At 45.1% G+C, this 26043-nt stretch overlaps 1 protein-coding gene and 1 long non-coding RNA gene across 12 annotated transcripts in view; one reads left to right on the top strand and one right to left on the bottom strand.

Moving 5' to 3' along the window:
• PIR (pirin) overlaps window positions 1-25262 on the bottom strand; it is a 101434-nt gene extending 76172 nt beyond the window's left edge. For 2 of the 8 annotated variants that reach the window (XM_078064572.1, XM_078064573.1), the window contains exons 1-3: window positions 24992-25262; window positions 23460-23588; window positions 12532-12624 (exon numbers count right to left, since the gene is read on the bottom strand). In XM_078064572.1, coding sequence (XP_077920698.1) covers window positions 12532-12624; window positions 23460-23555 — 189 coding nt within the window. In that variant the 5' untranslated portion in view covers window positions 23556-23588; window positions 24992-25262. The other 6 variants (XM_078064566.1, XM_078064570.1, XM_078064569.1 and 3 more) reach the window with 6 other exon arrangements.
• On the top strand, window positions 3108-19581 carry LOC144380495 (uncharacterized). 4 transcript variants are annotated; one of them, XR_013444669.1, is made up of 4 exons: window positions 3108-3151; window positions 3838-3997; window positions 8854-9009; window positions 16461-19581. It is a non-coding gene; the product is annotated as an uncharacterized LOC144380495 (long non-coding RNA). The 4 variants fall into 4 exon arrangements; XR_013444668.1 differs by lacking the exon at window positions 3838-3997 and having other exon boundaries at window positions 3115-3151; XR_013444667.1 differs by having other exon boundaries at window positions 3116-3997.
• Window positions 25263-26043: the final 781 nt, after the last annotated feature.

Here is a 26043-nt window from a genome sequence, read left to right as displayed (position 1 = left end):
TTCCCTCATGCTTCCTGGAAAGTATTTCTCCTGATATTCTCACCGCTCACTTCCTCACTTCATTCCAGCCTCTGTTCACTCATCGTCACTGCCTGAGAGGACACCCCCCAACCAGCCCGTCACATTGGTCCGTCTATTCTTTATCCTCCTGTGCTGACTTGTTTCTTCTTCCTCGATTTTTCCCAAAGGGACACTATACCATACAATTATTTGGTTATTCATTGTCTGTCTTCCCTAAGAAAGCATAACCTCCCTGAAGGTTCCAGCCCAGTGCTGGCACTAAAGAAAGATCTTCCGAACGAACGAATGGATAGCAGCATCTCGTATCTGCATAGCATTTCAGCATGGACAAAGCCCTGGATTCTGAGAATGTATTATCTACATATCAGTGTTGAAAACAGCGCGGCTTAGTGCGCTTAAGTTCACGCCATTAATAAGAGCAGAGCAAGGACTTAAATTAACATTTTGTCTCTGAAAATAAAACCATTTCACCCTCCCATGCCGCCTCGCCATCTTGGCAGCCCCGCATGTGCTATGAGATCTGATGGGAGTTGCAAAATCAGCCAGGACTGGGGTGCCTGGGTCGTTCAGTCGGTTGTGTATCTTGATTTCAGCTCAGGTCATGATCTCAGGGCCGTGAGATCAAGCCCCACGTCGGGCTCCCTGCTGGGTGCAGAGCCTACTTAAGATTCTCTCTCTCCTTCTGCCTCTGCCCCTCTCCCCTGTTCATTCTCTCTCTGATGAGAGAGAGAGAGAGAGAGAGAGAGAACGAACCAGCCAGGGCTGCCAACTGCAAGGGCTTTAGGCGAACTGGCCACCTCTGGCAAAGAAAGGTCCTTGTGCTGTTGTATGCAAAGCTGAAAACAGGCCTCAGGAGTCCTGGGTGAGGTGGAGAAGAGGAGGATGGAGGGACAGGCAACCACAGGTTCCTGAGAGGAGGCACTCCCAGGATCCTTCCTTGGTGTGGACATGAAGAGCCCAACAATGTCTAACTACAGAGAAAAGAACTGACTTTATTTAGGCAATTTTCCTTTTATATTTTTCTGTTGCCCCCATTCGCAAATGTCTCCCAAACCTACCCATTTTCCTTTCCCTAGGAGTAAAATATCTGGCATGCACATCAAGGTTCGATAACAATTACATTCCTGAATCCAACTACGCAGGTGAGCTGAATCACGGACTCCCTCAGAACCTTCCAGGTGCTTCTAGAACCCTGGGGCGAGGCCAGGAATGCCCTTTCTCTTCAAACCCCACTCAGGATTCAACCTTTTGTGGAATCTCTTCAGACAAACTCCCGCTGGCTCCTCGTGTAATTATCAGGCTGACAGCACCTACATCTCTTAAAACTGCGGTCAAGGTGTTCACGCGCATTGTGTTATCATTCCTGTGTTATACTGAAGGGGCCGCAAGGGAATGGTTTGCCAACTTCTATGATGACCCGAATTTCCCACATGCAAAAAAAGTGTGTCTGCAGCCAGGGTGAGCAAGTGGATGGTTGGAAGTATTGTTGCTGAAGAGTGCCCTCTGCTGATCCTAACAGTGTGTGCTCGCTGTTTTTGTCCCATCGGACCTCACGCAAAGAGGGCTAGGCCTCGCGAATAGAGCCGCTGATAACTAAGCATGTCTTCTAGCACGTGCGTAGGGTCTCTGCTTCAAGACCGTGTGTGGGTGGCAGGTTACCATCTGGACGTCAAGGGACCAGCTCTGTTGTGGTGTAGAGGGAAGGTTTTCTGCCCCCACGGTCTCTAGTTAAAAGCTGTCAAGGCAGACACCTAAGAATGAATGAAGGTTTGGGGCTCACAGGGCTCTTACCGAGATGAGTTTAAGGGGTTTCCCTCTTGTTTTAATATTCTGTTAAGATTTCATTTTAATATTTAATTTCATTAAGTAGCTGACATCTTTAGATGGGTGCATTATTCTTATTCTCTGATTCAATTCATTGTAAGGATTTAACTTGTCAAACTTTTGGCCAGTGTGTTCCTTGTGCTTGATGTTACTGGGTCACACTTCTCAGGTTTTGGACTTCAAGAAGCAATAAAAACAACAACAAAAAACAACCCCCCAAACAAACAAACAAAAAGAAGCAATGAAAACATTTTATAATAACGGGGCCTGATAGAAGGATGTCAATTTTTTATCTTTTGCCTTTTTTAATAAACTTTAGGGGTAATTTTAAATCTCTTTCTTTTTTTCCCCTTTCTTTGCAGCTTGCACAGGGGAAATGTCATCACAAACTCATAAACAGGAAGTTAGAAATCACCCAAAAGGAACACAATGATCATCCCTTCCCGACCTTCAGGGAGCCACCACTCTAGCAGGGGAAACTCGACTAAAATATGCAGATAAGAGAACTTAATACTAAAAAGAAATACAGGGGGGCCTGGCTGGCTCAGTCAGTGGAGCGTGCGACTCGATCTCGGGGCTACAAGTTCAAGCCCCACGTTGGCTAGAGATTACTTAAAAATAAAATCTTAAAAAAAAGAAAAAGTACAATTAGTCCCTGTGGAAACACAGGAAAAAAGATTAATTCTGATGAGCAAGAATCTGAAGGAATGGGGGAGTCATTCATGGAGGAGGCACCCCCTAGCTGGTCCTTAAAAGATTGCACTACTTGGGGGGGCACCTGGGTGGCTCAGTCCGTGGAGTATCTGCCTTAGGCTCGGGTTGTGATCTTGGGGTCCTGGGATCGAGCCCTGCATGGGGCTCCCTGCTCAGCGGGGAGTCTGCTTCTCCCTCTCCCTCCTGCTCATGTGCTCGCACTCTCTCTCAAATAAATAAATAAATAATCTTTTAAAAAAAATTGCACTACTGGGGAAAAGCTGGGGTGGATGGGGCAAAAAAGTACAGAGAAGGAGGAAAAGAATTTGTAGGCTATAGTAGAAGGCCAGAAACAATTAAAGCATGGTTTTGTTAATTATCATGTTATTACTAGGTCAGAAATGGTCTTGTGGCTGCAAGAAGTGAAATGACTATCCTTAAACATCCAGGCGGTGAACCAAGCTCATCCACTTCCTCACTGAGGTTCAGAGAAGAGCATTACTTTGCAGTTACAGACAGGAAGTTGGGATCCCTGAACCACAAAAGCACTGGGTCCCACAGTAAGTAACAGAGAGACTCTTGAGGTGTTCACAGCTGGGGATCCGTGTCACAGGTACAATCTCATTTCTAATGGTATTAACTTGACAATGTTTTGAGACAATATCAGATGTATAGAAGGGGAACTCTGTTCCAGAGGGAGTGGTAGCATGGAGAGTGGACAGGTGTGGGCCTGGGATCGGATGGGCCCCCCCACACCCCTATGTGGGCTGTGTGACCTTGACAAGTCACCACTCCTGAGCCTCTGTTTCCTCATATGTAAAATGGCGGGGGGGGAACAATTCCTACTTTTCAGCATTGTTGTGAAGCTTGGAGGTAACGTACAGAAGGCATGTGGACCTTCTCATAAAGCTGGTAGCTCATACTGCATGGCAAATTTCCTTCGGGTTTAGTCCCATATGGTCAGGCATTTCATTTTTTTTAAAAGATTTTTATTTATTTATTTGACAGAGAGAGAGAGAGACAGCGAGAGAGGGAACACAAGCAGGGGGAGTGGGAGAGGGAGAAGCAGGCTTCCTGCTGAGCAGGGAGCCCGATGCGGGGCTCGATCCCAGGACCCTGAGATCAGGACCTGAGCTGAAGGCAGATGCTTAATGACTGAGCCACCCAAGCGCCCCTCAGGCATTTCATTTTAAGAGAGTCTATTGATGGAGAATTCTGAAGCAGCTTGGCTAATAGTGTTGAAGATTTACAAGGAGTTTAGTTTTTTTTCTAAAAGATTTATTTATTTTGGGGGGGCAGAGGGAGAGGGAGAGAGTCATAAGCAGACTCCACACCGAGAGCGGAGCCCGACACGGGGCTCGATCTCACGACCCTGAGATCATGACCTGAGCTGAAACCAAGAGTCGGACGCTTAACCAACGGAGCCACCCAGGCACCCCGGCAAGGAGCTTTGCATCACGTAATGATTTCTGTTCATTTACTCTGGACTTAATTTCAGTCTCACTTCAAAAGTGTTATTTAGCGACATGAAAGGAGGTTTAATGACTGGTTTACGGTCGTTATCACATCCCCTCTTCCAGAAGTGTCTACTTAAGAACTCTAGGAATGTAGTCTCTCAGACATGAGTGGTTTCTGTTTGTAATTGTAATGGGGTGGGGGCGGGGCAGATGGGGAAAGCTGCTGGGAATTTATATGGATTGCTTTTGAAGAACATTTCAGTTCACTGCTCCTTTCCCGCGTGTGACCCGTGCTTCTTGACATAGGCCGGGGTTGGATTCTCTGCTGTGGGAACAGGCCCCTGCACTGCAGGATGGTGGGCAGCATCCCTGGCCTCTCCTCACTAGATGGCAGTGGCTCCCTCCGGCTGGTATTAACCAGAAATGTCTCCAGAAACTGCCACACTGACCTCACGGAGGCAGGGTCACCCCTGATTGAGAACCTGACACACACAGTCTCAAATCCCAACTTTTAGACTTAAGATGGCGCTAATTTAGAAGGACGGCGTTAACTTGGGAGTGTCGGGATAGAAAACATTGGCCATCTGTTCGTAACTGGAGGTCAAGCACTGCTGTGAAGACCTTCCCCAATAACAGCCCAACCTATAGCTTTAATCCCACCCCAACCCTACACATCCAATTTTTTAAACATGTATCCCACAGAGCTTTTATTTTATTTATTTTTTTAAGTAAGTTCCATCTAGGCCCAACGTGGGGCTTGAACTCACAACCCTGAGATCAAGAGTCACATGCTCTTTGCCGCTCCCAGTGATTGTGCTCTCCTGCTCTCTCAATCTGTCAAATAAATAAAAATCTTAAAAAAAAAAAAAAGAGTCACATGCTCTACTGAGCCAGCCAGGCTCCCCCCACCCCCTACACATCCAATTTTTAAGTCTGACTCCTTACTCACTATTTCTAGTGTATCCCCATACCATGCCCTCTATCTTTTCCTCCACTGTCCAGAGACTTGTATCTGATTCCTTAAGGCTGTACTAAATGGCCAATTCCCCCCGCCTTGAAACTCTCCCAGACCTTTCTGTGAGAAATGCTAGCTTCTCCCTCAGAATGTGAAACTTCATCAACGGGACTTCTCTTGCTCCTCCTTAAGTGTTTTCTGACAGTCTGGCAAACTAGAAGTCCTCTGCCCCCACCCCTTCTGAACTCACCTTCATGTGTGCGTGCACGCTTGCACACAAGCACGCGCACGCACACGCGCACACACACACACACATGATTCTAATTTCCTTTTGGCCGAGGAAGTGTTAAAGAGGAGCATGTCATGCTTTTTAATCTGAGGCACTCCTTTACATTTTGTGGGACCCTCTAACGGCACACAAATGTCTCCTAAAGGAAGCTGCCCCTGGGTCACCCTCCCCATTACACACTGGCATACAGTATTAGCTTAACTGGTGGACTGGTTGATTTTATGTGGAGAGGGCAGACCCAAGTTGGAGGCCTGAGCACGAGTTCCCAGAGGGCCAGGGGGCATCAGGATCTTCACCAGCCACGAGAGCACTGTTGATCTTCAAATATGATATGTGAAGAGGGAATTCTGAAAATAGTGATATTTAAGTAACCAACACACGTGGCTCAAAACTGCAAAGGTACCACAAGAAAAAGAGGGTTAGAGTGAAAATGAACTCTTTCTCATCACTCAGTAACCCTCCCTGGAAGGCACAGGCCCGGCTTCCTGGGTGTCCTCTCAGAGGTAATTTAGGCATACCCAAGAATCAAGGCCTAAGTGGGAATCCCCCAAATGTCCATCAACAGATGACTGAATAAACAAAATGTGGCAGATCCATACAGTAGATAATTATTCAGCCATAAAAAGGAATTAAGTTCTGACACATGTTACAACATGGATGAGCCTCGAAAACATTTGCCAAGCGAAAGAAACCAGACACAAGATGCCACATATCATAGCATTCCTTTTATATGAAATGTTCAGAATAGGCAACCGCAGAGAGACAGAAAGCATGGCTGCTAGAGGCTGCGGGGGGTGGGGGTGGGGAGGGACTCTCGGTGAGCATGGGCTTTCTTTGGGGGTTGATGAAAATGTTCTGGAATCAGTGGTGATAGTTGCACAATATTGTGAAAATACTAAAAACCGCTAAATATTTTCAAAAAGCCTCATGAGTATGTATCTGTACCTGTCATTAAGCGTTTATTTTCTAAGCGCCATCTTCTGGACTTGTAACGTGAATTTTTGAATTTTATTTTCTTTGCATTAATGTAGCATGTAGAAATAATCACTTATTAAAATAGCCCAGCTTGCCCATAATACCAATGATAATAAACCATTTTTTAAAAATAAAGGTAGGGGCCCCTGAGTGGCACAGTTGGGAGTCTGTTGAGTGTCTGAGTCTTGATTTTGGCTCAGGTCATGATCTCGGGGTCATGAGATCGAGCCCCAAGTTGGGCTCTGGGCTCAGCTCAAGACGAGTCTGCTTGGGATTCTCAATCTCCCTCGCCCTCTCCCCTTTCCCTGCCCCCCACCAAGCAGGCTTACGAGCACACCCTCTCTCTCTCTCAAATAAATAAATAAGTCCTTAAAAAAATGCAATAAAAAATTAAAAAGAATAAAGGTATAGTTTTTTGTTTTTTATATAAATCCTACACTATGCCACAATAATTCTGTCACTTTCCAACTATCATGGAGATTATTCTAGATTAGAATGGATCAAGCTGTGACATTCTTCTTAATTACTATGTAGTATGTCATGTATGTCATTGTACGGACACATGTGTTTAAACCACTAGTTCTCATCTGGGGGCCATTGGGTGGCCCCCCTCCCCCAAAGCAGGCAATATCTGGAGATATTTTTTGTTGTCACCACTGGAAGTGGGGGGAGCTGCAGGCCTCTAGTGAGTAGAGCCCGGGGATGCTGCTCAACACCCTACATTGTACAGGACAGCCCCCACAGCAGGTATCCTCTCAAAATATTACTAGTGCCCAGGTTGAGAAGCCCTGATTGAAGCAGCCCATGATCAAGGAAAATGTAAATTACTTCCAATATTTGCTTTTATAAATGATGTTGAATATGCCATCTTCCAAATATAGAACTTCCTTATATGTCATTTCCAGACACATAATGATTCCCCTATTATTTGGGACACTTACTTTGTTCCCCTTTTTTCCAACTTTTTAAAATTGGAATAAACATTTGTACAGTAAGCCTTTGTTCTTACTTTGGTTTTTTTTTTTCCCAGAAAATTATTTAGACTTCTAGAAGTAGGATTACTGGGTTAAAGGGGCATAACTTTTTCCTCTGAGATATACGGGGCTCCCATTTCTCCTAGGAAGGGGATATTTCCCCCATTCTATCTGGTTATTGCTTTCATGCAATAAAGTGAGTGATCTTCGCAGAGTGATTTTATATCCAGCCACTTACTAAGAGGTTTTGGTTGATACTCTTAGCACAGAGAGAGGTGAAGGTGGCTTTCGCTTCCTTACTATAATCTGTTGAGCCTCAACTCCAAATCATGCCAAACACACACAGAAGCCAAAACCTACATGCATGCACGGTAAGCACGGCTTCTGGACAAATCCTGTGCCCTCCATCCTCCTTCAATCACATCACTACCCAAAGCTGGATGCGGCCATTGTAGGGTTTGCTTTTAGTACCGTATTACCTACAAATAAATAATTTTTCCTCCTCCTCTCCGATAGCTGTGACTGAGTAGCTCCGAAGCTTCCAGAGCCTTATTAAATCGTAATGGTGCTGGTAGAGAGTCTTGTCTCTTTTTCTCCTCAAATTAGCAGGATTAAGTCTAATATCTCAGTGTTAAGACACAACACGAGAAGTTCACTGAAGAGTCTTCATGATATTGAGAAAGTACCCTTCTTTCCCAGTTTTCCTAGAGTAAGGTTTTGTCTTTGCAAAATGGGTTTTGACTTTAATCAAGTTTTTTGTCCCCCCCACCCCCAGCTTGGCTTCAACAATTGCTATGGCTTGGTTTTGGTGTGGGCTCGAGGTGTGAATCACCAGCACCCTTCCCTTCCTCGCCAGGATATGGTCCAGGCATTGCATGCAAATGCCGCTGGCTGCCATCCAGCGAATAGGAGTGTGGCCTTTCCGATGGGCACACCCTTGCAAACAGGACCGGTCTGTTCTCCCGGGCAAAATCAAAAAGCCTGCTGAGGCTTGTAGGGAAAAACTTGAAAAAACACTCCCAAGCCCAGCTAAGAACATAAGCGACGAGGTCATCCTTAAATGTCCCTGAAGTATGATGGTTTCATAAATGTCCCCACACGGGAGTGACAGACCATGCCGCCTTCCCCGGGACTGAGGGGTTCCCGGGAGCATGGGACTTTCAGTGCTGGAACCAGGAAAGTCCTGAGGCTGTAATTTAAAGGATGATTTTGAAAGGCACAAAACATGTTTCTTCTCAGAACAGGTGAAAAATTCATCAATGGTGCACTGAACTTCAAGCGCTGCTTTTTCAAGCTAAACTAAACTTGGGCAGGGCATGGGTTTTTCAGATCATTATGTTTCTGATTGTTCATAGCTGCCCTAAGCAAATCAAGATATGATGCCTGACCAGAAATAGGTAACTACAAAATTATTCCACCCTTTACCACTCAGGCCTTCTGAAAACAGGGCTCCCCAGAGTCCTAACTCCCGGCAGGAAATACTGAATGCATTACCCCCCCTTGTCTTGTGACCTTCAGCTGTGCCTCCTTTTCCAGCACATTCCTTCTCCCTCAATTGTCAGGCAAGTTTTTAACAGAAAAGTTATAGTCATCCAAACCATTAAGTTAAAAAGAAACGATTACCCGCTAACTCAGTAAAATCAGGTCCTGGCTCTTATCTTATAGAATTACAGTATTTCTGGTTTCGAAGATTATCTAGATGGGCGCTTCTCCAGTCTTACTGCGCATATCAATCACTCGAGGATGTTGATGAAATGCAGAATATGCGTCCGCAGATCAGAGGGGGAGCCTGAGGTCCCAGTTTCACAGTTCACACTCAAGGTAATAAGAATTTTGTAGGATGATATTCTCCACGTTTCTTTGATCACATATCACTATTAGTTTAAGTGAGCATGCACCCCTAATGTATATATCTATTTATATTTTATATTCATGTGTTAGTACAACAGAATTGCACTTTTATTTTAAAAAGTTAATGTCCGTCAGCACAGCACTGACTCACGTAGCCCCCAGCCTGTTTTGAGGACCACTGATCCTGAAAATGCACCCATTACGTCAACATTCAGGGAATGCTTGTATTTCTCCAGGCATAAGAAAAGAGAGAAGAGAGAGAGAAACCGCGTGAGCAAGCACAGAGGGACAGTGAGAGGGAGAAGCAGACTCCCCAGTGAGCAGGGAGCCCGATGCGGGCCTTGATTCCAAGACCCTGAGATCATGACCTGAGCCGAAGGCAGACGCTTTACCCACTGAGCCTCCCAGGCGCCCCCTAGCTCCCTTCTTTATACTAATTAGCCTTTTCAAACTTTATACCAAGCCTGTAGAAAATGAGCCAGGAGGAGTTGATGAGAGCCTACAAGTAGGCCCTGTTTTGAACTGCAGACTTTTAACATTCACATTAAGAGACAGAGGAGCCCTCGGCTTACCTACACGCCTGGGAAAAACGGATACAGTTGATTCTAGTTTTTCCCGGTAGTTCTATAAAGTTGCCATGATCATCAGATTCATGAACACCGAACCAAAGCTCTTGGGGAAATACAGGGTCTGGTCCCTTGGAGCCTCTAACCACAACATTTTCATCAACCAATCAATATATAACCTTGTTTTATGTGTGTTTCTGTTTAAAGATACCTCATTTTAAAGGTATCTTTACCTTGACTCATTAGGTCAAGGTAATGACTCATTAACACTGAACTCAGCAAGCAGCCCTCTATCTCAACCCTGAACAAAACTATCTAACACACCTCCTTTCCCCAAAAGGCACAACACTGCCTTCTTGCACTTAGAATGCTAGACAGCACTCCAGCACTATGCTTGGGAACTATTTTAAACAGTGAAATCACCAACAAAAAGCACAGAAATGTGGAAGATGTGGCACTGAGTAGACCGCAAGGACACCTGTTTACAGTCGGAGCTGAAACGAGAAGGCAGCGTGGCCTCGTCCGCCCTCAGCTGGGAAGGCGCACACTCACGAATACAAAACCCACACATAATGAGTATTGACTGTAATTATAACTTTGGTTTTAAGGAAGGAAAATTCTTACTCAAAAGTCAAGGGCCAAACACCAGCATGCTACAGCTGAACTCCTTCACGGTTTAAAGTTGAGCACCTTACAATTTATAAATTGCAGTTTATAAAGGCAATTAAGTTTCCTTTTCCGTAATGGAAAAGAAAGCAATGTATGCCATCATTCGTTTTATTTAATATACTCATCGTCGTTAGCAAAAACTCTTCCTTATCCAATTAAATTCAGCCGGGAGTTGCTGAGTATCTCCACCTGCAGAACATGGAGAGGTGTGGGATTATCTCAGCTGAAGCAATTTATAGTCCTCTGGACCATGGGAGGGGAGGTTGAGGCAATTCCTAACCCTAATCCCTGACAGAATATGATCGAGGCCACCGTAAATGTCTCATGTGCATGAGACTAGTAAAAACAGAACGCTATGGGGACCCAACGAAGGAGAAAGTACACCCTCTTCAGATTGTCCTATGACACTTGATGGAGACAATGACATCTAAAAAGACTTTGAGGGGTTAGTACAATGGTAACAGAGCTGTGTGAGGAAGCGGCGAGAATGTCCTGATACCAGAAGCAGAGGAGCACTGTGGGGAGACATGTTCTGGGAACCGAGTCAGAATCCAGCATGGCTGTAGGGTAAGTGAAAGGAATGGTCTCCATTACTGTTGTAAGGCAAGACACAACGCCCCCAGAGTGCTAACAGACAAGAGAACTGGAAGGCCAATGGCTATGTGAGAAAGGGAGACCGGTCTAACTACCTTGATCCTTCATATTATTTCCAGAAGCTTCTTGGTTTACTCAACATTTACACTGCAGTGGTTAACTCTTTACTGGTCCACCTTTCACCTCCTTAACCAGATTATGAATTGGAAGCAAGCGCCAAGCCTCCTTCTCCCTTAGGCTCCCTCCCTCCGCAACACACAAACACACACACCCAACCTACAAAAGATCGCCTGACACCAATATCTTCATGTCGCCAGTCTTTAGTAAATATTTACTCATTCAATAATTGGCTTGACAAACACACTGAGCCCTGCTCTGTTTCCTAATACAGGTTTTTCCCACGGAGCAGATGGCTACATTTTCTCATTAACTGTCCCTGCATTTTCCCAGAATATAGGTACACGTGGAGAATGAGAATCTTTTAAAGTGCCACAATATTGCATTATACATTTTTATCTCCTTATCTAAAACTGAAAATAAGTGTTCAGCACAATCGCTACAAATCTTACAGTTAAATTTATAAATGTATTGGTATGACCTTAAAAATCCTAATTTTTAGGCTGTGTTCTATTTCAGCCCTTGAATCTATAATTCCTGAGAACTGACTTTAAATTACTAATAGTGTTCTTTGGATTGTCTTTGGAGTTTAAAATATTACATGAGATTAAACATTTCTGAATATTCTTGAAGAAAAACTAGTTTTCTACATAAAATTATTTAAATTCCATCTTAAATTGTTTCTTCTCTCAGAAATTATTTTAATTATATAAATATTTTAAAAAGCCCACTCTTTTTTTATTTATTCTTTTTAGAGGTGGGGGAGGGGCAGAAGGAGAGGGAGAAAGTGAATCCCAGGCAGACTCCATGCCCAGCGCGTGAGCCCCACATGGGGCTCCATCCCACAACCTTGAGATCATGACCTGAGCCGAAATCAAGAGTCCAATGCCCAACTGACAGAGCCACCCAGGTGGCCCAGAAGCCAATTCTTGTTCTTTACTAACTGCTCAAATAAAAATGTCTCCAGTGGCACAAATTCAAAGAATATTAAAAACAGTAAATATTTAAATTTGAATATACTTCATGTAAAGTATGCGGCTTGCCATAGTAGCTAGTCTATAGCTAAGAACTTATAAATTAATTTAACTATCATTCATTGTTTCTAACTTTGAGTTTTCTATTAGAAGTGATTACTACGGGCACCTGGCTGGCTCAGTCGGAAGACTATGCGACTCTTGATCTCGGGGTCGTGAGTTTGAGCCCTACATTGGGTGTAGCGATTACTTAAATAAATAAATATTTAAAAAAAGAAGTGAGTATTAAATTTTGAGGCGCCTGGGTAGCACAGTCGGTTGAGCGTCCAACTCTTGGTTTTGGCTCAGGTGATCTCAGGGTCATGAGATGGAGCCCCGAGACAGCTCCGTGCTCAGCTCAGAGTCTGGTTAAGAGTTTCTCTCCCTCTGCACCCCCCCACTTGTGCACGCTCTCTCTCTTTCTCTCTCTCTCAGATAGATAAATCTTTACCAAAAAAAGAAATGATTACTAGATGTAATAACAGAGGCAAATTCAAAAATACTCACTTCTGCAGTCAAATTATTTTACTTACTGTCTCAAAACCTCGATGTGGGTGATCAGGAAATCCGCCTGGTCTACCTCCTTTAAATTCATCAAACAGTAAAAATGGATCCAGATTTTTTAACTGAAATAAAAATTAAATCCAGCAGATTAGACATGCCTTTTAAACCACACTAGTAGCGGCTATATTCATGGACAGATCTAGCAAAACTCACTGAAAACGACACAGCTAATGAGAAACTTTTGCAGTGCAAATTACTTTCAGGAAAGAACTACTTACACACACACACACACACACACACACACACACACACACACACTGGCTAAGTTAAAGAGCTGATTTTATAAGAAGTACAAAGAGAGGAAAAACATTTCATGATCATCTAAGATCTAAATGGTTAAGCACAAACAAGATACTGTCTATCCTGAACAGATGCAAAAAATCAGTGATTGCATTATCATAAATGTTCTGGAGGAAGACAATTTAACACATATGTTAGACTACTCCATCTGGGCAAAGATACACATGAAATTATGATGGGAGATGGGCTGAGGATAGAGGCCGAATCTTAGAGGAGTTGGGGTTTTATCCTGAAGGTGACGGGTTTTAATCAGAGGTTAAGAAGATCAGATTTAGAAAGATCACTCAGCATTCAAGTGGGAAGATGGTTGGGAGAAGGAAGAGACAGGAGACAAAGAGTATTCAGAAGGCATTTTCACTAGTCCAGGCAAAAACACAGGTCCACTTAGGCAACAGCAGTAGAGATGGAGAACGAGAAACAGGAAGAGCACTGGATGCCCCCCAGATCTCTAGCTGTGGTGCCTAGGAAGACGGGAGCGGCATCCAGAAGCACAAGGAATCTAACAGAAGCCGCAGCCCTGAAATAGCTATTTTAGGTAGTCATTTTAGGTCACGCTGACTTTGAGATATCTACGTAAATGTTAGCTGTTATCTGTTTTAACTATGTATCGTTAGTGTCCAGTATATTGTACAAAAGGTCGAAGGCAACTGAAGATAAATCTCGAGCTCAAATGAGAGGCAGAAACAGATCAGGCAGTCATCAGCGTGTCTTGGTTATTCTTGGCCATTTGTTATTCTATAAAAATTTTATTAAATTTAAAAGCTTATAGAAATAAAAATGTTGGGACTTCTGATTGGAATCACTTTGAGTCTATGGACCAACTGGGAAAGATTGGCCTTTTTTTTGAGAGAGAGAGTGCGTGCACATGAACATGGGGAGAGGGGCAGAGGGAGAGGGCAAGAGAATCTTAAGCAGGCCGGGGCTCCATCCTATGACCCTGAGATCATGACCTGAGCTGAAATCAAGAATGGGATGCTTAACGGACTGATCCACCCAGGTGCCCCTAGGGAAGGTTGATATTCATATAATATTGAGGTTTCCTATACATAAACATAGTTATCTCCATCTATTTGGGGCTTTTAAAATGTCTTTCACTAGGATTTGTAATTTTCTCCATAAAGACTTTGTATATATATATATTTTAAAGTTTTTGTAGCTAACAGTTTTAATGACATTGTAAATAGGATTTTTAAATTATGTTCTTGAACAGTATATGCTACTAGGGATTAAAAAATGTGAATAGAAAAGTGATTTTTGAACAGTGCTAAGCTCTTATTAATTTTAATAATCTATCTGTAGCTTCTTTTGGGTTTTCTTTGTGGACATTCAGATCACCGGTGTATTTATCAATAAGCTTTTGCCCAGCAGTTCACAAATTACTTTTGCTTGCATTAGATTAAAGCTGTGGCAGGCTGCCATTTTTCTGGGTTTTGCTGGCCTCCACATGGCTTCTCATTCTCCAACCCAAGCTGAAACAGTGGCCACTATCTAGGACATGCTCATAACCAAGGACAGGAGCAAATGGAAGCCAAGCCAATAGTGCGCAATCACATTAACACGTCCCATTGGTCACACCATGTGACATGGCCAAGCCCAAGGCAGGAGGAGGGCACTTAAACCCTGCCTATGGGACTCACAGGTAATGTACCTAAAAGTGGGGGGGAGTGTATAATCCCATGGGGGGTGGGCAGTTAATATTTGGGGATAATATTCCAACTAACACCCATCAGCAAATAATGGGCTTTCCCCTTCATTTTCTTTTCTTTTTTTTAAGATTTTATTTATTTGACAGAGAGACAGAGCGAGAGAGGGAACACAAGCAGGGGGAGTGGGAGAGGGAGAAGCAGGCTCCCCGCGGAGCAGGAAGCCCAATGCGGGGCTCGATCCCAGGACCCTGGGATCATGACCTGAGCCGAAGGCAGACGCTTAATGACTGAGCCACCCAGGCGCCCCTAGATTTTTTTTTTTTTAAGATTTTATTTATTTATTTGACAGAGAGAGAGAGACAGCAAGATAGGGAACACAAGCAGGGGGAGTGGGAGAGGGAGAAGCAGGCTCCCCGCGGAGCAGGAAGCCCGACGCGGGGCTCGATCCCTGGACCCTGGGATCATGACCCGAGCCGAAGGCAGACGCCTAACGGCTGAGCCACCCAGGTGCCCCTTCATTTTCAATCTTTACACGTCCTGTTTCTTTTTCTTGTTTTTTTGCAAGCTAGCGCGTCTACAACAATGCTGAGTAGAAACGACGGTAATAGATGTCCTTGTTTTCTCCCGGATTTTATATAGATTGCTTTTTCAAGATTGACCAGCACACAGGTTGTTTAATGCAGGCTTTCTGCAGATTCCCTTCATAAGATAAAAGAATTCCCCTTCCATTTCTAGTTTACTAATTTTTTGATATACACAGTTGTTGAATTTTATTGAATGCTTTTTCTGCACTATTGAGATACCTTTTATTTCCTGTAGTCTCTTACTGTTGGTAAATTACGTAACTAGATTTTCCAACATTAAAGTAAATTTGCTACATTCCGACAATCCAAACTTTGTGGTGATGTATTATCTTTTTTATACACTGCTGTATCTGAGTGGTTAATATTTTGCTTATGATTCTTGCAAAAATGTGTATAAAAGCGATCCTTTCACTTGCTGTTGTCATCTGCTCCTGACTGCAAGGCAATGTCATTTCATGAAGTGAGGGGGGACTCCTGGGAGCCTCATGTCCTGGACAGTTTGCGCAGTGCTGGAGGTATCTGTATCTTAAATATTGGGTGAAATCTGTTTGTAAAATCATCTGGACCTGTTGTCTTTGTAACAGGCTTTTAAAATACTGACTCCATTGCCCTAATGGCTATGAAACCATTCAGAGTTTCTTCTTTCTTTCTCACTGTTTTTGGACTCTAAGACTTTCTCCAGCTTCCCAGCAGCTGAGCTAATTACATTTTCAAGTTACGTGTTTGTTTCAGGGTATCTACTGGATCATGCTGCTAGAAATGAGAGTACTAGACCCTCTCTTTGTCCCTGGCTCTGGTTTCTACTCTTATTTTCACTCTCCATGGGAAAACACACACACACACACACACACACACACACCATATACTGTGCACACACATAAATTCAACAAGCTGCTGCAAGTTTTTCACGTAACCAAGTCTCAGTTCCTTCACTTTAAAACGTGGACTGTCACCCATAAAAAGCTGGGCCCCTTTGAAGCCCATCTCAGTCGGTGTTTCATGTAGTGAAATATTAAAAGGTAACTGAAAAGGAAAACATTTACTGAATTCTCCCCCAAATGCCCAAGAGGGCACGTCAACCTCAAGGTCCATTTCAAACCGCCCTCACAGCTCTCCAGCATGTCCCCAATATTTCCATCTCCTCTCACTCAACTCCTCACACCCTCATACCCTCTCACCTTCTGGAATGGACTCTCTCTCCCACCAGGAACCCTCCTACCCCTTCCAGTGAAAATCAATCCTGGATCTTTTCAATTTTATCCTGTCACTCATAACTCCACTTCAGCTCAATGAAAGCCCATGAATGGAACCAGGGCTGGGAGAAGGAGGGTGAAAATTCTCCTCTCATATTTCTTTTTCCTCTCACAGGATAAGACGTAGCTGAAAGGACTGGAAACAATGAACGGCGAGCAGCTGGTCCAACGCCTGGAGTGCAGTAGGTCTGACACAGATGGGTGGGATCTGCTACAGCGCACCGACAAGTCTCTGAGCCATAGTTTCCCCACATGCAAAAAAGGCTTCAGATGGCTTCTTAAGATGGCTTTTTAGTTCTACACTATTAGGGTTCTATGATATTAAAATGTGGGTAAAGAGGAGATGAATATGTATTGCTTCTTGGTATCAGTTTGGCGTCCAACAGATAGGTGAAGGGCATGAAGAGGTAGAAACTTCCAGTTACAAAATAAGTAAGTCATGGGGGATGGAAAGGACAGCCTAGGGAATACAGTCGATAACACCTGTGACAACGCTGTCTGCTGACAGATGGGGCCCAGGCTTGCGGTGGCGAGCAGTTCATAATGGACATAAATATCAAATCACTGAAGCTAACAGACCATCCACTATACTTCAGCAGAGAAGTAAAAATACTGTAACACACACACACACAAAAACTAAAAAAAATGGAAAGAGTTTCACATGAGCAAATATGGCCTGCTGTTAAATAAATCGTGAAAAGCTGAGGTTCCTTCTTGCCAAGCCCACTCTCATCACCACCCACCGCTCACAGGACGATAGTCATCACTTGGCAAGGACTGTTTGTTCTGTATCGATCGCACATTCGAAACTTCTGGCTGCCAATCCACAATGCAGGGACAGACACAGGAAGAAAGGTAGCACGAGGAAAAGCCTACAGAAGCCGGAGGCTGGCTGAGGAGAGCCAGAAGGATGAAGTGTTTACGGCCAAGAGATGGGGCACAAGTGTGAGACACTCTTCCTCCAACAAGCAAGAGTATCTTGCATCAGACTGCTGTACTGAAGTGTGATTTGCAGGGTTGAGTATCAGGCTTTATTAAAGTTTCTAACATTCGAGGGGCGCCTGGGTGGCTCAGTCGTTAAGCGTCTGCCTTCGGTTCAGGTCATGATCCCAGGGTGCTGGGATCGAGCCCCGTGTTGGGCTCCCTGCTCGGTGGGAAGCCTGCTTCTCCCTCTCCCTCTGCAGCTCCCCCTGCTTGTGCTTTCTCTGTGTCAAATAAACAAATAAACTCTCAAAAAAAAAATCAAGTTCCTAACATTCAGTAAACATTTAGCAAGTATTCAAGGGCATGTCAAGGGCATGCCTTATGATCTGTAGGCAGGATTTGATTGATAGAACTCGGATTTTCTACGTTTTGACGTGGTCACCAACTCATCCACATCCTTCTCTCTCTACATATTAAACTGATGATCTTTTCAAAGTTTTTGAACAATAGGAGAATGTCCTTTCCTTCACACAGTTCCAAATCCTTTAGCGGCCAAATGCAGGTGGCAGCTTCCAAGCTATTTCTTCTGATGTCCTGAGAAGGCCAGTCAAGACCTGTGGCCACCACCCCTCCAGTCTGTGGTACTCCCTTAGTAAAGCTCCAGCTGCCTGACCTTTTATTTAAATCAGGAAACGCGCATAGCTACCAGGAATGTCAGTTCCTTGCGAATAGGGCCAACATTGTGCTTTTTTATGATGCTCCACTCCATCTAGAATAACTCCGTGTGCGTAGAAAGTACTACAAACATCCCGAGTGGTCCTTATGTTAGGTCCCTAGGCACCCTCGTAGCTGGGTGTGATCACATGACTGAATCTGGCTAATGGGGGGTATGTAGAAGTTGCTGGGTAAGCCTTTTAGAGAAACCCTTTATATATATTAAAAAAAGGATGGGGCGCCTCAGTGGTTCAGTCGTTAAGTGTATGCCTTCGGCTCAGGTCATGATCTCAGGGTCCTGGGATCAAGCCCTGCATTCTCCCTGTCCCACTCCCCCTGCTGTGTTCCCTCTCTCACTGTCTCTCATTGTCTGTCAAATAAATAAATAAAATCTTTTAAAAAATAAAATTAAATTAAATTTTAAAAAGTATGGATAGCTGGCACCTTGCTCTTTTCCCTCTTCCTCCTCTCTGCACCCAAGGGCAAATGGTTGCTATTGCCCCAACAGCTGTTTCGGGCCACAAGGTGATGCACTTAAGAAAGTACTAAAAACGATGAACTAAGCATGGGTCTCTGAAAAGTGGGAGGCCTTCAGGCCCACCCTAGACCTTGGGTTTTCGAAAGAGAAACACAAATCCTTATATATGTAAACCACTGGTTTTAGTGGCTACTTTGTTACACAGCTGAACCTAACCCTAACTGAGAGAAAGGCAATAATGCCTTGGCGGCAGCCTGGAACCAAATGAGAGCCTACCCTCCCAACACCCCACAAAACGCCAGCCTATATCAAGGCAACATGGCAGCAGCAGAAGGGAAAGGCCCATTGAAGGCAGACTCCAGCAACTCAGACTACTACCTCCTGGGCCTACTCAGCATCTAGACAGGGGCCCGACAGAAACGATGAAAAGGCAGAAGGAAACTGCCAGCACGTAGTCCAGACTGAGATCTAGATTCAGCCTTGAATGGACTTGAGCTATGACTCTACGCTCCTCCACCTGGACTCAACATCCCGAGACCCTGATAATGGAGAACGTCATCTACAGAGGCTGTATCAGTCAGGACCAAGATTCCTCAAGGTTATTTGATGATATCAAGGGACTCATAATTTTTAAGTGTGTAATGGGATTAGAGTTTTATTTTTTAAAGTTCGTATCTTTTAGAGACACAAACTGAAATATTCACAAGTAAAATGAAATGATCCACCTTTAAAATACTTTGAGGGCCGGAACGGACGGGGGATATAGGGGAAATGAGAATGTCCATGAGTTGATCACTATGGAGGTTGGGTACATGGAGATTCATTACACTATTTTCTCTCTTTCTCTAGGTTAGAAATTCTTCGTGATAAAAAAATATGTCTGAGAGTGGTCCCAGGAAAATCACGTTCCACCAAGGAGTGTCTGCTGGAAGGGGGAGTTCCACCAAGGAGTGTCCGCTGGAAGGGGGAGTGGAGGACAGAGGCAAGTACAAATGAGTCGTGGGCTTCCCTCCTTTTGGGGGCACCGTCGAAGAAGCCGCTAACATCACACTATGCAATCATTCACATCCAGCTTGGCTGCCTCGACCCACACAGAATCGTAATAAAAGGTGTGAGCTAACCCCCCTCCGTCTCTTCTTTATTGTTCATCACCAAAAGGCTCAGTGGAAGCTTTGTAAATACTTCTACTTCCTCATTTACACCCATAGGGAACAGGTCACCGAGGGCCACTCATTCCAAACACTGTTGTAAATTCTACACTCAAATAGCTTTGGGCTCCAAAGTGTCAGAGATGTTTCTTCAGAGACAAAGCGTTGGCACAAAAAGTCTCAAACGTACTGCCCTGAAACTAGATCAGTGCTTCCCTTCTCTGCTGATTGGAGGGTGAGGGGTCTACCATTCCAACAAGCTGATAGAGTGCAGGGCGCTGAAAAAATATGGTGACAATTTTAATGGTCAAAGTAGGTCCATGAGTAAGACAATAATGGTATGCTGTACATGGGAACACGTCACAGCTATTTAAATGATGTTCGTGAAGGGGGCACCTGGGTGGCTCAGTCGGTTAAGTGTCGGACTCCTGATTTCAGCTCAGGTCGTGATCTCAGGGTGGTGAGATCGAGCCCCGAGTTGGGCTCCACACTGGGCGTGGAGCCTGCTTAAGATTCTCTGTCTCCCCCTGCCCCTCCAGGCCTCGCATGTGTGTGCGCTCGCTCTCTCTCTCAAAAGAGAAAAAAAAGATGTGCATGAACAATTTATAATACCATGGGAAGTGCTTATGTTACTCTGTTAAATGAAAAAATAAGGACACAAAATTGTTTATTTTATATAATCACCATGATGTAAAATATACGGCTACATGGAGACAAAAGGAAACACCCTCTGTCTTAATCGTGATTAAACCAGGGTGATGGCATTAGGAATGATTCCGATCCACATATTTTTCCTTAGGGTAGAGGCATACACAGGAGACCCTCTATATTAGTAGAATGCGGGGGTCTTTAAAGCATAGGTTTTCAGCCAGGGACTCTTAACTGGGTACCATGGATAGAATTCAGGGCAGCTATAAACTTGGCTGGGAAAAAAATTACATCTTTCTTTTCACTAACCTCTAACTGAAAATTGTTTTCCTTTTGGATTTTTTTTTTGTAGTACAATGTACATAATAGAATTTACCAGTTACCATTAAGTACATTGACACTGGTGAACAACAGTCACCACCAGCCATCTCCAGGCTGAAATTTAATACTTTAATCATGAATACAGTCAAAGAAGCAGAGTAAATTTCCAGTATCTGTGACTCTGTCACCACTAGAAATCAAAGCTGTTTTCATATCACATGACAGTTGTTGCAAGTACACTGAACTACTTTTTCAAAGATTTATTTATTTGTTGGGGGGGAGGAGCAGAGGGAGAAGGAGAGAGAGAATCCTCGAGCAGACTCCGCACTGAGTGCGGAGACCAACGCGGGGCTCGATCTCAGGACCCTGAGATCACAACCTGAGCCGAAATCAAGAGTTGGATGCTTACCAGACTGAGCCACCCAGGTGCCCCGGTATACGGAACTATTCTTGTTCATGCTCCTCACAGCTTTGAAATTAGATAGTTATATGACCTGCCACCAAGTCTTGTTATTTAACGCAAAATTACTAGGTTACAAATTCCTTTTGTAATACTGCGTTCACCATATTTCGGTATGTTTTCCTTTGTAATCCTATGTGTTTTATTTCCTGCATTTAAAAAATACTATTCTGGGGCGCCTGGGTGGCTCAGTCAGTTAAGCACCTGCCTTCGGCTCAGGTCATGATCTCATGTCCCTCTCCCTCTGCCACTCCCCGTTAGTGCTCTCTCACTCTCCCTCTCTGTCAAATAAATAAATAAAATCTTTAAAAAAAAACAAAAAATATTATTCTGAGAAGAAACGTGTTGTTTTCATCAGACCGCCAAAGAGGTTCACGAGACAAAAAAAAATTAAGAAACCTTCAGCAGATGTGTTCTGGCAGATGGAGTAATTAAAGTATTAGCTACCCTCGACATACAATAATGGCTTTACTGATGCGTGTCCAAATTCTTCGTAATTTTTCTGCGGTGATGTGGCCTAGTACAATATGACACCACATCCATCTGTATGTCCCCAACATCCACTGTGCATTTAGCCCTTAGAATAATCCTGCCTGTGTGTATCCCTTTGGAAAACAATGTCTGAGGGACCCCAAAAGACATTCACAGATGAAAAGGAAGCTAATGGCAGAAAGAGTATGAAAATATCAGAGCAGATTTTAAGAAGAGGAACAAACTGACCTCATTTTTAAAAAAGAATCCATTTCCCTAATATACTTCTTCTTTTATTCAAAAATATTTTTTTGGGGGGGGGAAGATGCTCAACACCACCAATCATCAGGGAAATGCAAATCCAAACCACACTGAGGGATCACCTCACACCTGTCAGAATGGCTAGCGTCAAAAAGACAAGAAATAACAAGTATAGGAAAGGGTGTGGAGAAAAGGGAACCCTTGTACACTGTCCGTAGGAATGTAAATTGGTGCAGCCACTATGGAAAACAGTAGGAGGTTCCCCGAAAAATATGATCCAGCGATCCCACTTCTGGGTGTTCACCCAAAGGAAACGAAAACACTGACTTGAAAAGTGATCTGTACCCCCATGTTCATTGCAACATTATTCACAATAGCCAAGACATGGAAACCACCTAAACGCCCACTGAATGGAAAAAGAAAACGTAATATATATGTGTGTATACACACACACACACACACACACACAAAATGAGATATTACTCAGCCATAAAAAAATGAGATCTTGTCATGTGCAACAACGTGGGTAGATCTTGAGGGCATTATGCTAAGTGAAATAGAGAAAGCCAAATACCGTATGAGCTCACTTACGTGTGGAATCAAAAAATAAATGAACAAAGCTCACAGACACAGAGAACAGCTTAATGGTTGTTGCCAGAGGCGAGGGGTGGGGGGTGGGTGAAAAACATCAAGGTGTTCAAAAAGTACAAACTTTCAGTTATAAGATAAATAAGTTATAAGATCAATAAGCCCTGGGGATGTCATGTACAGCATGGTGACTGTAATTAACATTGTTTTGCATATTTAGAAGTTGCTAAGAGAGTAAATCTTAAAAGTTCTCATCACAAGAAAAAAAAGTTGTCTATGTATGGTGACAGATGTTAACTAGACTGATTGTGGTGACTGTTTCGCAATATATGCAAATACCAAATCGCTATGTTGTCCACCCGAAACTAAGACAATGTCATATGTCAGTCATACTTCAATCAAAAAATCTTTTTGGAATCGGGGATGGCGATGAGCACTGTATTCCCTGGGCTATAACCACCATTTGATACCTTTCTGTGCAAATAAGATGTTCTTTTCTGCAAGTCCCACGTCCTCTGTAATATTCAAATAAAACTGCTCTCATGCTGAGAGAGGTCTACCTAACCTAAAATCACCTCCTATGAGAGAAGATTTCATGCACCCCCGTCCCCACAGGAGGTCCACAAAGTCGGGTCTCAGTGGTTTTTCCATGAACCCAAATCCCTGGCGAGGCTGACTGGCCAAGGGGGAGGCAAGTGTGTGACCCTGGGAATTTGGAACTGGAACCTAAAGTTACTCCCTGATGCTTTGAACCACGGGCGAGTCAACTTGGGGCTATAAGGTGGGCGTGTTTGGAGATGAGCACGCTCAGGCTGGTAGATCAACCCAGGATAGGACAAGGGAATGTGGAGAGGGGTGAAGATGCTTCAGCTGCACCTTCTGCGCCGGACCTCTGTACCCATGTTAGCGAAACCCCCTTCGGGCTAGGACTGGTCCAGTGGGGACCCTAACTGCTGAGTTTAGAGTTGGCCCCTATGGCACCCCCACAAGGCAGCTCATGATTTTCCCGGGCCCTCTCTTCCCAAGTTAAGCCTCAGTGTGTCCCCCCCACCCCCCGTGCCTTTTGCAGGAAAGCACGAAACAGCCACCCAAGCAGCATACCTCGGGTCTGCCAATGCTTCTGCGGACCCTGGCTCCAACCCCTTCCGACTGCTCCCGGCTCAGCACTGACAGGGTAACCTTCTTGGAGGATGCCATGTCGAAGTCTAAAGAGAGGGTTCCGATGCTAAGCTGTAGAGGTTAGAGGGCCAAAAGAGGAGCAACAAAAAAGAAAAATCATAAGGCGGGCACATCCAAAGACTATGAAATAAAGGATATTAAATTCAGACCTGCCCGAAATATTAACAGCTACAATATATTGACTCCTTACTCTGTACAAGACCTGGATTAGGAAATTTTAAACAATAATGCTGGTGAATATGTATGAGTACTAATGTATCAGTACCACTAATTATTTGCAATCTCATATAATCCCACAGCCATCTTTTACAAGACTTAGCAATAACAGCTCTGCTGGGCACTTACCACTAATGAGCAATTTATCTGCTTTCCTTTTTTTTTTTTAAGTAGGCTCCACGCCCATCGTGGGGCTGGCACTCATGACCTCAAGGTCAAGAGTCGCATGCTCTACTAACTGGGCCAGCCAGGCGCCCCTTTATCTGCTTTATCTCATTGAAATTTCTCAACCTCCCCAACCCCACATTGCCCCCACGAGGTAGGTGCTACCATGAGGCTGAGATTTACGTGGTGACTAAGGGAACACGAAGGAAATCCATGAGGTCTGTGTCTCTCACCAGAACATGTCGAAGATCTCGGCACTGAAAGGATCTTCGAGGGTCACCAAATTCAAAGATCCATCTATCCCTAAAGTTCAGGGCCAAGTTTAGTGGCAAGAAATCTGAGCTTTGTCAGGAAGTCTTCAAGAGCGCCGGAAACTGAAGAGGAGGTGCCCTTGATGATGCATCCTGTATTTGAGGACCAGTCTACACCCCGCCTTTATTATTCAAAAGAGTTTTCTCTTTGTGGGCCTGAGTTCTACCGAATGGAGTATCCCAGAACAAACACAATCCATCTTTTCCACTTCAAATGCTTGAAGATGGTACCACCAAATCTCTAAAACTCTTCAAGCGAAATACAATCCATTCCTTCAAAGATTCCTACTCAAACCAAGAGAGATGCTTTAGCAAGAAGCATAGACCCTAGAGCCCGAGAGCCTGGGTTTGCATCCCGGCGTCACCGGGTACCAGCTGTGTGACCTGAGGCCACTTGCTAAGCCTCTCTGTTCCTCAGTTTTTCCATCTGTGAAATAGGGGTACTAAGGCTGCCTACCTCAAAGAAGTGTAGTGAGCCTTCTAAGAACGTTAACTCCTGTTATTGAGAGCACTCTACTCCGCAAGTCCCGGCCCGTCCGTCAAAATGTGTCCTCCTGGGGGCAGGCCATCAATCAATCAATACTTACTGGGTGCTGGACAGTGGGGCTCAGAAGTGAATTCAGTCCTCAAAGCGGTACAGAACCGTCAGCACCTACCTACAAGCAACTAGGAAGGGTTTTCCCCCTCCATGCGCCACTTCTAGGTCCTTCCAGACTCCCGCCCGTAAATGCTGTGCACGCGGACAAGTGACGAGGTGCTTACCAGATCGCAGTGCTTGGCGAACAGGAAAGCCGCCTACCACCTCCGCCCAGTGTCAGAGACCTACTGAAGCATCTCCCGTCCCCTCCCAGGAGCTTCCCCCGGGAGTCGACGGCGGGCTGGGGAAGGCGGGGTCCCGCGCCGTGAGCCCAGCACCCCCGCGGGCCTGCGGTCCCCACGCGGCGGCGGCGGCTGGGGCGGCGGCGTGGGGCGCGGGCGCTGAGCGCAGGGCGGGGAGGGCGCCGGGCCAGCCGTCTCACCGTGACTCAGCGTTTCGCCGCCCGCGGCCGCCGGGTGGGCGGGAGGCGGGAGTCTGCGGGTCTCCGGGGATTTGGGGGGGGTGGGGGGGAACGCGCCACTGTTTCCGGGCAGCCGGGCTCCTCTCGCGCCGCCCTCCGCCCCTCCCCTGCGGGCTCTGCTGCCCAGCGACCTCTGCGCCCCTCCCGCCCGGGAGAGATGCGACCCCCCCCCCAGGGTCTGGGGGTTCCCTGGGCCGGGCAGGTGCTCCGATCAGGGCGCTGTGGGTTCCATTTGTGCCTCCATCGCTTGTTAGCAGCGCGAGCTGGGGCCGGTGGCTCAGCCTCTCTGTGCCCCCAGGTCTTCCACTGTGAAATGGGGAGGGGGATAATAGAACCCCCCTGGTAGGGTTGTAGTGAGAATTCAATGAGCTTGGTATGCCCTCAGTACTACACGAAAGTTTGGCGCTTAGAACGGGGGTGGGGGGGCAGGGAGGAAGATGGGGGGAGTCTCAGAGCCCAGACTTTTTTGCTCCTGCCTAAAAAAGAGACTCACTCTAGTGGGGAGCCAGTTGGTTAAGAGCTTGGTTGCTGTGGAGGGCAGTGGGCAGGCGCTGGAGAGTTTTCCCAGAGCAGTGCGGACTTGCAGGAGCCAGTGAGCCGATCTAGTTCATTGCTGGGATGCTTAGCCAAGGCTATAGGCATGGCTGCCGGTCTCTGTCCTCTAAATACTAGAAAGCTCATTGTGTGGTTTGGAGAAAGGAAAGAAAGTGGCGTTTCTAAAACAGGGTCCAGAAAACTCTGTAAAGGGCCAGAAGG

This window comes from Halichoerus grypus, chromosome X, assembly GCF_964656455.1.
Source record: "Halichoerus grypus chromosome X, mHalGry1.hap1.1, whole genome shotgun sequence".
Taxonomy (NCBI): Eukaryota; Metazoa; Chordata; class Mammalia; order Carnivora; family Phocidae; genus Halichoerus; species Halichoerus grypus.
This window is presented reverse-complemented; position numbering and strand designations above follow the sequence as displayed.